Source organism: Corythoichthys intestinalis, chromosome 14 (genome assembly GCF_030265065.1).
Source record: "Corythoichthys intestinalis isolate RoL2023-P3 chromosome 14, ASM3026506v1, whole genome shotgun sequence".
NCBI lineage: Eukaryota > Metazoa > Chordata > Actinopteri > Syngnathiformes > Syngnathidae > Corythoichthys > Corythoichthys intestinalis.
Window position 1 is genome coordinate 48,338,843 of NC_080408.1, and position 15,910 is coordinate 48,354,752.

At 38.7% G+C, this 15,910-nt stretch overlaps 1 protein-coding gene across 1 annotated transcript in view; it reads left to right on the plus strand.

Annotated features, from left to right (window-relative positions):
- The window catches only part of dnah9l (dynein, axonemal, heavy polypeptide 9 like), a 124,111-nt gene that overhangs the window by 40,263 nt on the left and 67,938 nt on the right, over nt 1-15,910 (plus strand). Inside the window, exons 24-34 of the mRNA XM_057857690.1 lie at nt 1,000-1,158; nt 1,224-1,307; nt 1,385-1,543; nt 1,611-1,733; nt 1,867-1,989; nt 2,053-2,277; nt 2,465-2,683; nt 6,246-6,389; nt 6,518-6,643; nt 14,509-14,616; nt 14,688-14,819. Coding sequence (XP_057713673.1) covers nt 1,000-1,158; nt 1,224-1,307; nt 1,385-1,543; nt 1,611-1,733; nt 1,867-1,989; nt 2,053-2,277; nt 2,465-2,683; nt 6,246-6,389; nt 6,518-6,643; nt 14,509-14,616; nt 14,688-14,819 — 1,602 coding nt within the window. The remainder of the gene's footprint in view (nt 1-999; nt 1,159-1,223; nt 1,308-1,384; nt 1,544-1,610; nt 1,734-1,866; nt 1,990-2,052; nt 2,278-2,464; nt 2,684-6,245; nt 6,390-6,517; nt 6,644-14,508; nt 14,617-14,687; nt 14,820-15,910) is intronic.

The window sequence follows — 15,910 nt, forward strand, 5'->3', positions numbered from 1 at the left end:
AGGAAAGAAAATCCAAACCTTTTAGCGAAAAATAATATTAAAAAAGAACAAATAAACAAGAGCACTATAACGACAGGGACCATGACGCTAAACCTATTTATTTCCATAATCAATTGTCGCTTCCTAGGACATGGGTCAAATGGGAATGGGAAAGGATCCTTATTTTCTCCCAGTCCGGATCCGTCATGGTTGCCCCCCCCCCACCCCCCCGACTGGATCCTAGTGTAGCTGTAATCTGTTCAACTCAAAAGAATACAGAGCCTCCAACATACTTTAAAACACTCACTAATTAAAGCATAGAACGACTTTGCCTTTGTGTAGAACACAAACAATGAGTTTAAGGTGTCTAAAATATAATGCGGTACCTACAGGAAAGTTAATCATTAGAAAGTGAAAATAAAATAATAAAATTGTATAAAATAAATTATATATATATATATATATATTTATTTTTTTGGGGGGGGGGGGTCAAAAGTTGTATGCATGTGGTAAAAACATAATACTAAGTAGAAAAAAACACATGGTCGAGACAAACGGAGACTAGTTTGAATTTTGCATCCTAAAGTTAAAATCATTTCTAAAACAACAAAATTTAAAAAATAAATAAATAATAATGCCTGGTGTAAAATATTCTGCAGTTAGAGGAAAACCCTGAGAGAGCAGTTATTCACCTGCAAATTTGACTAATAGGCTAATCCGTTATCAAGTCTTGGCAAAATTCCTTTTCTGACCTCTTTGACCTTTGAGCTTACTACCCCAAAATTTAATCACCTTTTTAATTTCCTATCACAAACATCTTTTGCAAATTATATAATAATCCTTTCATGCATTCTAGAATTATCTTGAACACAAACATACTGTTGTGCAACACCTTAACATCAATGCCACTCTGGTAGTGGCAATCAAAATTTCTGGTATGTAACAGGAGAACTTGTGATACCGCTCTTGTGTTGAAACTCAATCAACCAAAGAAATGAAAGTACGCGTTCTTGTCACCAGTCTAATCAAGCAGTAGCCGCAATGGAGGCCGAAATGAAGGCGCTGCAGGAAACTGCCAATCTGTTCGAAGTCAGCTTCCCAGACTACAAGCAACTTCGGCAATGTCGCACTGACATCATCCTCGTCAAAGCAGTTTGGGATATGGTCACTTTTGTCAAGGTATGACACTTCTAATGCACTTCACTTCCATTAGACAGGCCTTGATTTTTTTCTCTCTTTTACAGAGCAACATAGAAGACTGGACCAAGACTCCCTGGAAAGAGATCAACGTTGAGCAGATGGACATGGAGCTCAGACGTTTTGCAAAGGTGCAACTTATGCAGATATACATGACAAGCCGTTATGAAAGCATCTCATATTTTTCGTCTTCTGTTGCACCTTCAAGGAGATGAAGATGCTCGATAAGGATGTGCGTTTGTGGGATGTCTACGTGGGACTGGAGTCAACGGTAAAGAACCTGCTGACGTCTCTGAGAGCCGTCAATGAGCTGCAAAACTCTGCTGTCAGGGAGAGACACTGGCAGCAGCTGATGAACACCACCAAGGTATCTACAAAAGTGCCTTCAAAATGTCTGATTTGTGTTCAAAGCCTTTAATTGATCTTGTCTACAGGTGACATTTGTCATGGGAGAAGACACTACTCTCGGAAACCTGTTGGAATTGCAGCTTCACCGTGTGGAGGACGAAGTCAAAAATATAGTTGACAAGGCCGTGAAAGAAATGGCCATTGAGAAGGTCAGCATTGCTACACATATCAGCTTTTTTGATAGTGCTAGATGTCCAATGAATATTCGGCTATCTTCCTCAATGGCAACTAATGTGTTAAACTCTTCATGAAATCTTTTTTTTTTTTTTTTTTTTAATTCAGGTTTTGTCTGAAATAAAGCAAACATGGAGAGTCATGTCGCTGTCCTATGATGTTCACACCAATACTGGAATCCCTCTCCTTAAAGCAGATGAGAACCTGATCGAAACATTGGAAGACAACCAAGTAAGACTACTTCGCATTGATTGAGATGACGGAGATGGAAAAAAAGGCTGCATTTCTTACCAGGTGCAGCTCCAAAACATCCTCATGAGCAAGTATGTGGAATATTTCCAGCCAGAAGTGAGTGTATGGCAGAGGAAGCTAATGGTGGCTGACCTAGTCATCTCCTTGTGGATGTCAGTGCAGAGGACGTGGGCCCATCTCAACAGCATCTTCACCAACAGCCACGACATCCGCTGTCAGCTTGCCAGCGATGCAGAACGCTTTCAAGGAATTCATGATGACTTTCAGGTAGTTGGTGCACATGCTAGTAGGAAATCTTTGACAAAACATATTTTTATAGTTTAGAATTCCGCCATCCTTTTGGCTCTCGACTGCTTCCACATTTTTATTCCGATGCATTTCAAATGTTCATAGAATTCACAGGATGCAGACTTGGTATTAACGTTATTACGTTTTTCAATATTTTTTTGCTCAGAGTTTGATGAGCAAAGTGGTGCAGAACAGTAATGTGTTAGAGGTAACCAACCAAGCTGGTTTCCTCGAGAACCTGGAGGCCCTGCAGCAGAGGCTGGCCGTTTGTGAGAAAGCACTGGCCGAGTACTTGGAAACCAAGAGGCTGAGTTTCCCCAGATTTTATTTTGTGTCTGCGTCTGACCTGCTGGAGATTGTCTCAAAGGGGACACAACCCAAGCAGGTAAGAGACAGATGACGGTAGTAACTAGGGTTTTGCGTGACTACTCATTTAATCGTTTAACCCTTTAACACTGGACGTGTCGTCGGCGACACTTTTACGAATATCATCTTTGAAGCCTCGTCACGCTGTAATTACGTCACCCAACGTGCCGCTGGTTGTTGTCATTTGAAAGTGCGGAAGTTGAGGTCCACTCAATCAACCAAGTAAAACTGGAGATAATGTCATTTGGGCTTTATCGTTATATTGCCCTAACAAATAAACATTAAAACACTGCATGGACTATGTGTTTATATCCATATTTCTATCATTTCTTGTCCTTTTTCAAAACCGAAAGCACCACGAAAACTACATATCCCAGGAGCCACGAGAGGTCACGAAGGACTGAAGTAATGTAAATATTTTTCTAAAAATTGTCGAGCGAGGCGCTACCTAAGGAGAGAAAGCCGAGGTTGAATTGAGCAAGCGACTTTGAAAGTTGCGGGATTAATCGAAAACTAAATTTAACGCAAGCTAATGCATCATTTCATCAACTCGAGGAAGAGGATAGGCCAGATTTGTCATTTTTTTCTTCAGATGAGTCGGCAAGCGAGAAGTGACAGCAGTGCGCAAACGGCGGAAGAGTGGGCTGCGTGATGTAGTGGGTGACGTAGCCCTGTGTCCTGTTCAAAGGGAAACTGAGTGGCATGCCTGAAAAAATTGAACTGAACTAGTATGTTGTCAATATTTTTTGAAGACTTTTTTTCAATGTTATATTTTATTTTTTTTTCTCCATCAATCTTTTCAATGTGTATATAGAAGCTTGATTGTACAGTAGGTATATAGGCTTACTTTTGATAAAGTGATGGGTGCCTTTTGTCTTAGATGATATACCAGTATATGGCGGAAAACAGTTGACTTGAAGTTCCACTCTGAGACCCTCAATTTGGCCAACTTTCAAAATTGTCCGAAATGCATGTGTGATATATCATTGGAAAGCTTAAAATCTCAATTTTCCTGGGGAAACAAAAATTTTGAACAGGAAGGCATTTAAAAAAAAAATAAAAAATTTTAAACATCAAAAACCCTAATTGGAGGCGAGAGCACACGAGAGCAGAATTAAAGACGCCACGATTTTAACGAGATATTATCGCGTACTTACCTTGTTTCAATCCAAAAACTCCACACAGCATGTATCACCGAGTGTCAAGACACAGCTGTGAATGGCCACAGCCGTTGGGACAAGATGGTTATGGTGTCCTGAAAAAAGGTTCCTCTAGAACCTGGAGGCCCTGCAGCAGAGGCTGGCCATTTGTAAGAAGGCATTGTTCCATTGTGATTTTTTCTTAGAAATATAAAGGCAGTATCAAACGCATGCAGATTATGACAAAATAGGCCCAGGTGTTAAAGGGTTAACCGTCAACTCATAATTAAACATTTCGTATTTTACTAGTCAATTAAACGCAGCACCATGCATTTTGAGCCCCTTTCAGACATATGCTGAACTCTGGTTAAATCACATGATTTAAACGGGTAGCCCTTACATCTCAAAGAAATTTCTCGGGTCAACTAACATGGAGATGACACAGACATTAACCGAGTCGCGTCCTAGTATATTTTCCGGGACTTCACCGGGCCGCGGTGTGTATACAAGCAGCCTCTTAATTCCCCGGTTGCAGTGTGAAGGCTGATGACGTAAATATCATGGTGGGCCGATCTTCATTTCCTCTTTCTTCGCCGTAGGATGAAAAGTGGAAAACAAACATCGCAATTATACACAAGGCAGACTGGAAAGATGCAATTCGAAATATAACGAAATTAATATTCTCCTGAATCTTAGAACCGAGGAAGAGAAAGCCCAGCGTCCATCTTTAAAAATGTGTGGTTTATATTGCTGCTGATGCCCACCCAAAATTATGTAATGTCCAGGTTATTAAATCCCTCCCTCGCCCTCCACGCAGAGCAGCACAGAGAGCGCCGAGTTGCCAACACGGGACAAGTCTGAAAGTGTCCACAATTCCTGGTACATCTCCCAATGTCTGAAAGCCATGACACGGGGAAATTCCGTGTCACATTACATGGGAATTTAGCACAATATAAGTCTGAAAGGGGCTTTGGTCTTTGCGCCTTTGCCTCTTTGTAAACAGGCTGAGCACCACATCCCGCACACACAGACACACACACACACACACGTAGGAGCAGGCAGGAACACAGTTTGGGGAGGCTTTGGCGAACGTACCAGGAATGTATGTCTCTTTCAATTGTTTACCTTTATTCAGTCAATAGAATCTAAAGGAACAACTTGTCCTGAATGCTTGGGCTAAAATAGCTCATAAATACACAAAACCTATGCATTTTAAACTTTAAGCTTTTTATTTGATATGTGTATTAAATTGCGAGTTTTCTTGCTTATAAAGTGACTAGTGGCAACAAAAAAAACAAAAAAAAAAAATCCGAGACTAGTCGGCAGGGAAATTAGTCGAAATTCCCATCCCTAGTAGTAAAGTGTTACATTTACTGGGGTAACTTTCAGAGAAAATTGTGCTTGTAAGAGTAGTTTAACACGCCGTACTTTTCACTTTTGCTTGAGTAGATTTGTGAAGAAGAAACGCTAATCTTACTCTGCTACTTTGGCTACACTTTTTCCCCTTTTATTCTACATATTAAACTTCAGATTTTTACTATAGATGCACACAGCGGTTCTACCAGTTTCACCAATTAGACGTAGCATACAATACAGTCACATGACCGCACAGAAGCTTGCAGTCCGAAGTCCTGTGATCACGGCGGCGCGTTCAATCATGTGGCATCGTTAAAGCACTGTAAAAACTAAAGTGCTGCAGTCAACGCGACTAAAAATTGTGGATTTCAACCTCTCTCCCAGTTTACATTTGGCCCTAACAGACCACAGAAAACCAAGATATGATTGTTTTAATTTCATGATTTGAAGCATGTTTTATCTACTGGAAAGCACACATGCTCTTTGGACAGGTGATGTTTCATTTCTGGAGATTTTCCTATTAGGAATTCAATAATTTTTGTGTATTCTTTGGTCTAATATGGTCATGTTATAGGTAATAGTACAGTATAATAAGAGTAAAAATAGATAACTTTCTGCTGACAAAAAAAAAAAATACAGTTGTTTACCAAAAAAAATCAGACATTGTAAGCAGTAACTCATAGTATCAGTCATTACTTGAGTATTCTTTTGACCGTATATTTTTTTACTTGTACTTGTTTTTGGATGACTACTCATACTTTCACTTGATTAAAATGATATTACAACGTAACGCTAGTCTTACTCGAGTTTTTGGTTGGTCTACCAACCTCTAATAAGTGTGCAAGTCGCCGTTATTGGCACTGAAACATTATCATTTTCAGTTCAATTGACAGCGATAGACGATTGACTGGGGATCCGATCCGATCAAATGGCTTATGATACCACATAATGGTCATCATTTCATAATTCATGTGATGTTAACATTTTTAATTTGATCTAATTATGTATTTTTTTCCCCAAAATATAGTGGGCACCAGTAGGCTTCTCACCAGGCTTTGCAAATAATTACATTTTATGTTTTTCCAGGTGACCAGACATTTACTGAAGTTGTTTGACAACATAGCAGATCTTCGTTTTAAGGAGTCTGACAGAGACACAGTTGCCATCGGGATGTACAGCCGCGAGGGAGAATATGTACCATTCTTCGAAGCATGTGTCTGTGAAGGACAAGTATTAAATGCTACATTTCTTTTACTACAAGTTGCATTAAACCCATTTACAGCTATGGAAATTAACTTTTAGGTTTTCTGTAAATGCTGTTGATTCATGTACCTTGCAAATTGTGTTTGCTTCCCCAGGCCGAGTCCTGGTTGGGTGCCTTGGAGACCGCCATGCGCCGCACCATTCAAAAGGAGATCCAGGAAGCAGTGGCTGCTTATGAGGACAAACCACGTGACCAGTGGCTTTTTGATTACCCTGCACAGGTCATCAAATACAGTATTTTCAATGTAAAAAAAAAAAAAAAACTCCTACAAGTCATGCTAACTCAGTGCTTCTTGAAGGAAAAAAAAGTTGATTTTTTTTTTTTTTTTTTATTAACGAACAGGAGATGATGCAATTCAGGAACAAAAGGAAAGCAATAATCACATAAGATATATAAATTTATTTAGGAAAAAGTAACTTAAAGCTGGTCAACCAGGAGACACTTCCCCCAGAGCACAACGAGGTGCTCCCTAGGCCTGTCGCGATAACAAATTTTAGTGGGCGATAAATTATCTCATAAATTTTTGCGATATGCGATATTATTGCGACCCCCCCGCCCCCAAAATTTTTTTTGGGAGCGTTTATTTATTTATTGTCATCATCATCGGTATCATTGACAGTTGCAAGATGTGATATGAGCCACCCGAAAAAAACGAAGAAAAGACAAGGGGTGCAGGAGCCAGGAGAAGCATATGCTTATCAAGTCCCGTCCCCTTTTAACATTAACAATAACACAGTGAGAATACAGTATATATTAATAGATCAAGTACACCCATTTAAACGCAATAAATGTTTACTTTTAAATTATTAAAAAATCCCTTTTATGAAATCACAACTAAAAACAATAGACCATGCCTCTTTCAAGTAAAACACAACAATATTAATAGAAACACATAATAAATGTCTTTTTCAAGAAAAAATAAAATTGCACTTAATAACTGAACCATTTAGGCACATACAGTGGGAAGAACAAGTATTTGATACTTCATCAAATACTGTCCCCAGTGTAGGTATAAAGTTGCAGTAACAGTAATTGCACTTCAACAACAACAGAGACAAATAGACTAATTAAGTAGCAGTAACAAAAATTTGGCTCCCAAAGGTATCAAATATCATCAGAGGTAAAACGGTCTCATTTCCTCAACAATGTAGCGGACTTCACTTTCCGTGGGGGAACGCTATTTTGCGCTGTGTCGTCTGAATATATATATTTTTTTTAACAAACTTTATTTACACAAAAACAAATACACATATTGGGCGAACAATTCACAAACAATCAACAGATTTACAACAACAACAAAATAATAAATAAAATGGTCGGGGTCATGTGTCGTCTGTATTTCTCACATCAAGTGAATACCTCTAATTGTCAATCGACGTAACGAGGAGGTTCCGCTTGTTGCGATGCAGTTTTCTTACTTAGCAGTGAAAACTGTAGAGGATGATAGTGTTTCAAATGAGCATGTAGATTTATTCTGTTCGTCATCTTTGTTAAAACAATCTCCAGAAACATTTTGCAGACTGGTTCGTCCTCTTCCTCATTCTGCTCCCTCATTGCTGTGCGCCGACAGTGCGTAAAGTGCCTCCATTTAAATGACAGTCACTCAAACTCAAATGTATAAAACGAACATACCCAGAAGTCAATGAAACAGAGTGGCACAAGGAAGCTGAACTTTAAACAGCGCTGCTAAGCACATCTGCCACACATCTGCCGCAAGCGCGTGCGTCACGCGCGCGTACGCACGCACGTGTCAAACACACACGCGCACGCACGTGCACACGAGGCGATAAATCGCAGCAGGAAATTTACCGTCTTCATTTTTATATCCCGCGCGATAAACGGAATTATTGCAAATTGCGACAGGCTTAGTGCTCCCCAGAAAAAAAGTCTCTCGACCTTCAACCACAAACAGTTAATATATGCCGTAACAAACAGTGGAAAAACCCAGGCACCAACCTAGTGACGGCCCATAGCTAGACAAAACAATAGAAGCAAAAGTTCTTGTATGCAAGCAGTACTGTAGATTCACTCACAGTTACGAGAACAGAGAATGATTATTAAGCTTGAGAACAATAAACCGATACGACCGGATATCCGATTTTACAGGCGAGCGATACGGCTGTATCGACAGCAAACTACCTATTCGACAGTAAATAGCCAGTAAGTCTTGGATGGATCGATAGTACAACAAGGACTCGGTTATCGTGAGCGGGAAAACCGGTTATCAGCGTTCATACCATTGGTTTGTTAGTTTTATGTACCATGCGATGTGTAAATGAATGACACATAATTAGCTTGCACTTCAATAATGCTGTGCAGTGCCTTCCCTACTGCTCGATCCCAAAGGTCGCCGCGCTTCAAGTGAGACAGCGCACATCACATAACATGAACAGCCACCACTCACAGTCGTGGTTGCCTCAACTTCCCATCATGCATTTCGATCGTGACGGGCGTGTCATAACTACGCCAGAGCAAACGAAACCACAGTTGCGCATGCTAAAACAATGGACAAACAACACGAGCGCTGACGCCAGCTTGCCAGGCGGAAGTTACGAATGACAGCGATTGATTTTCAACGCACGTCGGACTTTGAAGTGCAGACGGCAGCCAGATTTGTATAGGACAGAGATTGTGACTTTTTAACCCTGAAAAATAACCCACTACAATGGCACGATCTGCTGGAGATATTGTTTCCATGAAACACAGTCTACTTAAACATGAACATGTGGATCAGTTGATCTTCCTCAAGAAAAATATGCCCTTCAAAAAAGATATGGACAGGGATGAGGAATAAAAATGTGGAAGCACAGACATAAGTGAATGACTTTGCTGTGTATAAGGTTAAAACAATGATTATTGACCTATCTGGCTAATATGCCATGTTTTTATTCCCCCAGTTATACCAGAGATAAAGAATAATAGCATTATGCTTTATTTATTTATTATGATGGTTTGGTTATGGTTTATTTCTTTTTTTCTAGAGCTGCTGCATATAATGTTAGTTTGTAAGATGTTTACGTTGAAAGGTTGCACTTAAATTACCTACCTTTTGTGTTCAAAACACCAGGATATACAGATATTGAATTACTGCACTTTATTGTTGTCTGTCACTGGAGTTTTATTTTATTATCAATCCCAGCCAACAAAATGATGGTCATCTAGTTGGCCTTTTTTTTTTTTTTCCATGTCTCAAAAATAAACATACAATGGTATGAACCTTTGTTGTTTAATTTTGCTTGTAGAAATTTGGTCTTTTTTATCCGTTTAAAATACTGTAAGAACAAACAACAAATGTTTACTATCGTACTGTTTTCACACTGTATCGAACCGTATCATTCCTAAACTGTATCGAATCGTATCGAATCGCTCTGCCTTAAAAATGTATCGTTTTTTAATCGAATCGTAACCTGTGTATCTAGATACATATCAAATCGGCTTCATGTCAGATATTCCTAACCCTAATGACTATGTGCAACATTGTGAAATGAACAAATACTGTATGTTCAAGTGAATAAATGGAAATATATATCTACATTCTCAATTATTTTCTGTTACGCTCCCCGGGAAGATAAACGTTGTGCACCCCCCCCCCCCCCCCAACTCTCTGTCACCACTGTAAATACTGGACTGTCTCAGGAAATTAGAATACACAATATTCTAATTTTTTGAGACAGTCCTGTGTATATATACAGGACTGTCTCAGGAAATTAGAATACACAATATTCTAATTTCCTGACTGTCTCAGGAAATTAGAATATTGTGTATTCTAATTTCCTGAGACAGTCCTGTATATATACACAGGACTGTCTCAAAAAATTAGAATATTGTGTATTCTAATTTTCTGAGACAGTCCAGTAGTATCAGTTGTCTATTTATAAGTACACTTCTGCATAACATTGTGTCCTTTTTAATATTAAAGGAAAAAAAAAACAAATATAGCTCAACTTACAATAAAGTATAACTTTATTACCATTGTTTTGTTTGTAACAGAAAAGACTTAAAGCGCATCAATTTGCCAGAATTAGAAAAAAGCGACCTGTAAATAAAAGTCAGATCCAAACTATAAAAAGGTACATTTTTTAACCATTTGATACTGAAAAATAAAATGTAATATAATAAGTGTCAGGCTGAAATAGCGAAGCGGACTCAGCTGCGGAGCTATGGCAACAAAAACTTTATCACGAAAACAAAGGTTCTTCCGCTGGCATGCAGGAATGAGGAAAAGTACTAACATAAATTGCTCCAAACGGAGGAATAAGCCAAGACAACTACGATCAAAAAGTCAAACACAAAGCACTCCAAAAGAAGAAGTACAAACATAAGACGCTCCAAACGGAGGAAAAAGCCAAGACAACTATGTTCAAAAATTCAAACACAAAGCACTCCAAATGGAGGGTAATATCTAGACAACTATGATCGCTACAAAACAAGGCTGACGTTGTCAACATGGGTAGTAAGACACTTCTGCACAAGACAAGGGAAACTCAGGCAATATATACACATCAGGTAATGGGGAACAGGTGGAAACAATAGGCGATTAGGCAAAATTAGGAAGAGCAAGTATACAGACACGAGGAGGGTGAACCCTTCAATATAAAACAGGAAATGAAATGACAGTCAATAATAATGAATTCAAATTGATTCGCAACATTAACTCATGAGGACAATATGCCAAACAATCTGACCCCCGAAAAAAAACAAAATTAAAAAAACAAAAACTACAGTGTTTGCTGCAGGCAGTATCAGTTCCTGTGCTATGGTGTGGGGTTATTTTGCACTGAACAACTTGGTATGCCACCTTATATGATGCTAACAGTACTTGCTGGTTTACTGATGTACAGTAACACTGCGAAACAAAGCAGGACGATTGTCGGCAGTATTCGGGAAGTTTTTGCTGAAAAAAAACAATTAAGCAGCTTATCAATTAAGGGTGTCAACAATAATCGATGCGGCGATGCATCCCGATGCGGGTCATGGACGATTCGATTCGATGCGGGCGGGCAATAAGCCGAATCGATTCAGCATATTTTAAAATATATAAGTACGTTAAAAAATCTTCCCTGTGCAATTCCGGTGATGCAATGGATTTGGTTTCCCCATTTGTATTATTATTCTCATGTTTAATTTTTTACACACTGCATAACTCTGGTCAAGTTTCCCACCAACCTCGTAGAAGCCAAAATGTCTCCAGATGTCTGCTTTTAATGTGTTAGGTGCATCAATAATCTTTCTCGCTCCCACTTTCTCTGCTTCAGCCATTGTTATGTTATGTCCTATCTCGCTGCTCTCTCGATTAGAGCTTAGTTTGGGCCTAAAAAATCCAGCCCGACCCGACCCGGCCCCGTGTATTAAAGGCCGAGAGTCCGAAATTTTACATTTCATTTGTAGGCCCGAGCCCGTTTTATTTGTGAGGACTCAGCAGGAGGAGCAAATGCGGGGATGCAATGCGTGGTTGTGTTTTATGTGATCACAACTTGGATGATGCCTATGTGCATAATGATAAATTGAAACCTGTCTTTTGTAACAAATTCTCCCAGACAAACAAGACTGTAAGATGCATAGTCAATAAACATTTATATCGTTTATATTTGTGTGTCTGTTCTATCAGGTGGATAGTTCATGCGTCAATTCGTCGGAAAATGCAATAGATATTTATTTCAATTTCTTCGAGTTGGCAGAAAAAACGCAAGTTTTTTTAATGTTTAAATAGTCTACATATTTTTATTATAATTATAAATGCATTTACACAACGAAATAAAGCTGGAAAGGTTTGTTAAATAAATTTCTGTGTGGGATACAGTGCTCACTATACGCGCCTCTCTGACAAGGAGAGGAACAGCAGCATTTTCAAAAATAAACTAAAATACTTTTAAATAACATTCTTTATTTTAATGACTCGCATCAGAACACACAAAACAACAACCTGCCTTAAGGAGCACTGAAACAAAATAATGACGTTTAAAGGAACACCACGAACTCCACGATGTCCTGCTTAGCACGAAGAGGTGTAGCCCTTGAAATAAATGATAATAACGATGTTTGACTAATATCTTTTAGGCCAGTACAGTTTTTAAAATGCCTGCTTAGCGTCAATGTGCCAGTCTTTCTGCTCTCGTACGAGAGCAAAGCGCCACATTTGTTGCATTCGGCAAGGCCGACAGTTTTCTGTAACATCTTCCACTATCAATTTAAATCCTTTCCACACACCACTCGTGGATTCTTGCCTTTCCAATCCCACCGTCTTTAGTTTGCTTTTCACCTCTATCGAAATTCAAAAAGGAAATACCAGGATGCAGCGTTGCAGACTCGCGGAGAGCGCAAAGAGCGGGTGGGGAAGATTAAAAGGAGGGCGGGGCCACGGCGTTCATGTGCGCAAACAACGCACTGGCTCATGTTTGTGATTACAAAAGCGCCTTCTCTCTGTTTCATCCAATTTATTTATTTTATAACAAGTATTCCTTAGTTTAACATCCATCCATTCTTTTAGTATATAAATATATATTTATTTAAAAAAACGTTAACGAGAGTGAAGTCCGGCCCGATCCGACCCGAACGTAAATTGACATTTTGGGCCCGACCCGGCCCGAAATTCGGTCGGGTTGGGTTCAGGTTCGGGCTCAAGATCTAGGCTCAACTGTAGAGGGAGCTACCTTACATTCAAATATCAATCAATTCCCTGGATTGTTATTGCAATAAAGACTACAATATTTTCTTTGTCGTTTTCTTTAATATTTACTTGAATGTTTTTATTGATGGGTTGTTGTGACTAAAATACTGTGACTGTTATTACTGATTTTGCACAGGAGTTCAGATGTTGCACTGTGTGAAAGGCTGCTACTGTGTGTAAAAAAAAAAGAGAAAGCACCAATTAAATGCTGTGATGTTTTATATATATATATACGTATGTGTATGTATATATATATATATATATATATGTATATATCTGAAAGTATACTATTTTTATTTGACTTCAACTAGGAGTGACACAAGAGCCAATAAAAATTTGTTTAATGTCTGATCGCTTGTGTTGCCTCATGATTCACGAAAAATATGCTTTGCTTTAGAATTTTAATGCATCCCAGGCTTTAATGCATCGCGATGCATTGCCGAATCGAACCGAATCGAATCGTGACCCTCTGAATCGAATCGGATCGAATCGAATCGTGGCCCTCCGAATCGTAATCGAATCGAATCGCGAGGGCAGTGCCGATGCACACCTGTATTATCAATGTAATTGGGGTCTAATGTCTTTAAGTGACATCCTAAATGATTTGGCTTCCTGCTGTCTGCGGCAAACATTTTCGACACAGTAAACGGACTGGTCTTTCCTTGTCTCCCACTTTATTCAAAGTCAAACCAAAGCGCTACATACGATTCATCATATTTCCTCATCTTATGTCTTCATATCTCCAGTGCTATTTGCTGTATGCTCTTGTTTGGTTCAAAAATACTGCGCAATGAGAGCGCCATTGCCACCCACTGAGTGTATGTGCAATTACACTTTATTCTAGTACGGTAAAAAGTATGTTCCCCGAGGTCACATGTGATACCCCCGGCATCGTTCTGCGCCCCACTATTTGAGAAGTATTGTGCTAACTTAAGATTTTAAGTGTCCTCAAATTCTTAAGTTTTCTTGAGTAACTTATTTTGAGTATTGTTAACATGATTTAAAAAATTATAATCTGAATCATCACGTTTGTAGTTAGGGTTTCAAAGGTATCAAAAAGTATCAAGATGTCAATACTGAAATGTATCCGGATATGATATTTGTTTGTAAAAGTATTGAAATGCAGTTATTTATTTCTACACGACAACAGGTCAACTGTAATGGAGGATGTTTTTGCACTTTTCTTCGTTAGTCATTAGCTGCCGTTAACGTCGCAAGAAGTCCATAGAAGTCTATAAACAGTATGTACTTAAACATGACTCTGATTTACTAAACTTCGGTTGGACTTGACTTTTCCATCAAAACTTGAAAATCCAAGCGAAATTGACTAACTTGAAATTTGAAATCTTGCTTTTTTTCACTGTGTAGCATCATCATTAACACAGAAAAACTCACTGTTTGTGTTTATCTCTCTTCAGGTGGGCTTGACTGGCAGTCAAGTGTGGTGGGCAACTGATGTGGGCATCGCATTTGCCAGGGTGGAGGAAGGATTTGATACTGCTCTCAAAGAATATAATAAAAAACAGGTTCAACAAGATGACTCGACACATCTTTGTTTTTTTTCACCTAATGACAAAACACTTTGTCATTTTGCCAGATCACACAGCTAAACTCCCTAATCCACATGCTGCTAGGGGATTTAACGCCTGGAGACAGACAGAAAATTATGACCGTCTGCACCATTGATGTCCATGCACGGGATGTTGTGGCCAATCTCATAACTCAAAAGGTTAATGATTTTACAAGCTGAAGGCCTGTCAAGTTGTTTTTGTTGTTGTTCTTGTGGACACTAAGTTTGGAGTCCTAATCCTGTGTCATTTGTGAAATGATGGTTTTGAAACTTGGTAGCTATGTAGCAGAGGCCGGAGTTTATCAATCCTTGAAACTCAATTTTAATTTTTCATTTGTATCAGAGTTGATTCATTATTTCTTTAAGTGCCAAAGTCGCAAACTTGACACCAAAAGATTGAAGAAATCTTGTAAGTAGCAACTCCATGAAGTGCCATATTTGCAGTTAAAGAGTTAATCACAGACTTATTGTTCCTGTAGGTCCCTAGTTAGCCAGTAGCCTGTAGGTTATGACTTGTTACAGGTTGAAAACCTGTCAAGTTGCCACTCAGGTTGTTGTTGTTCTTGTGGACACTAACTTTGAAGCCTTACTCCTTCGTCATTCGTTAACCTATCCTCCTGAAATTTGGTAGCTCTGTAGCACGGGCCAGTATCTATCGATCCTCAGAACCATATTTTTGTTGTTGTTGTTGTTGTATTGGTGCTAATTTACTTATTGGCTGCTATTAACAGCGATATACGCAGGGGTGAAAGTGGTTAGAATTTCTTGCCGGAACTCCCCGAAGTGAAGGTCACCACGGAGCCAGAAATTGTATTTATTATTTTTATTTATTTATTTATTTATTTATTTATTTATTTGGGGGGGGGTCAAAACTACTGAAACGCAAAGAAAACTTTTTTGGGGGGGGGTCAAAAGTACTGAAATGCAAAGAAAACTGTTTTGGTCCGTTATTTCTGTAACACATACAAACACTGATTTTCATTCAAAATTGTATTTTTTTCAATGATTTGCAAAATAAAAGATAACAAAAACAGCTATAACCCCAACCTCCATCTCCTAATTTCTATTTTCCCTTATTTCTTTACATACTACATGCCAAATCTCAATTTTAACTACTCAAGAACATAAGATGTATATTGAAATTGAAGATAATGTTAACATTTACTTTTTATTGTGTTTTTTAATAATAAAGATATAAGTAACATACATTCAGAAAAAATAAGTACAAATGACTTATATTATGCAGAGTG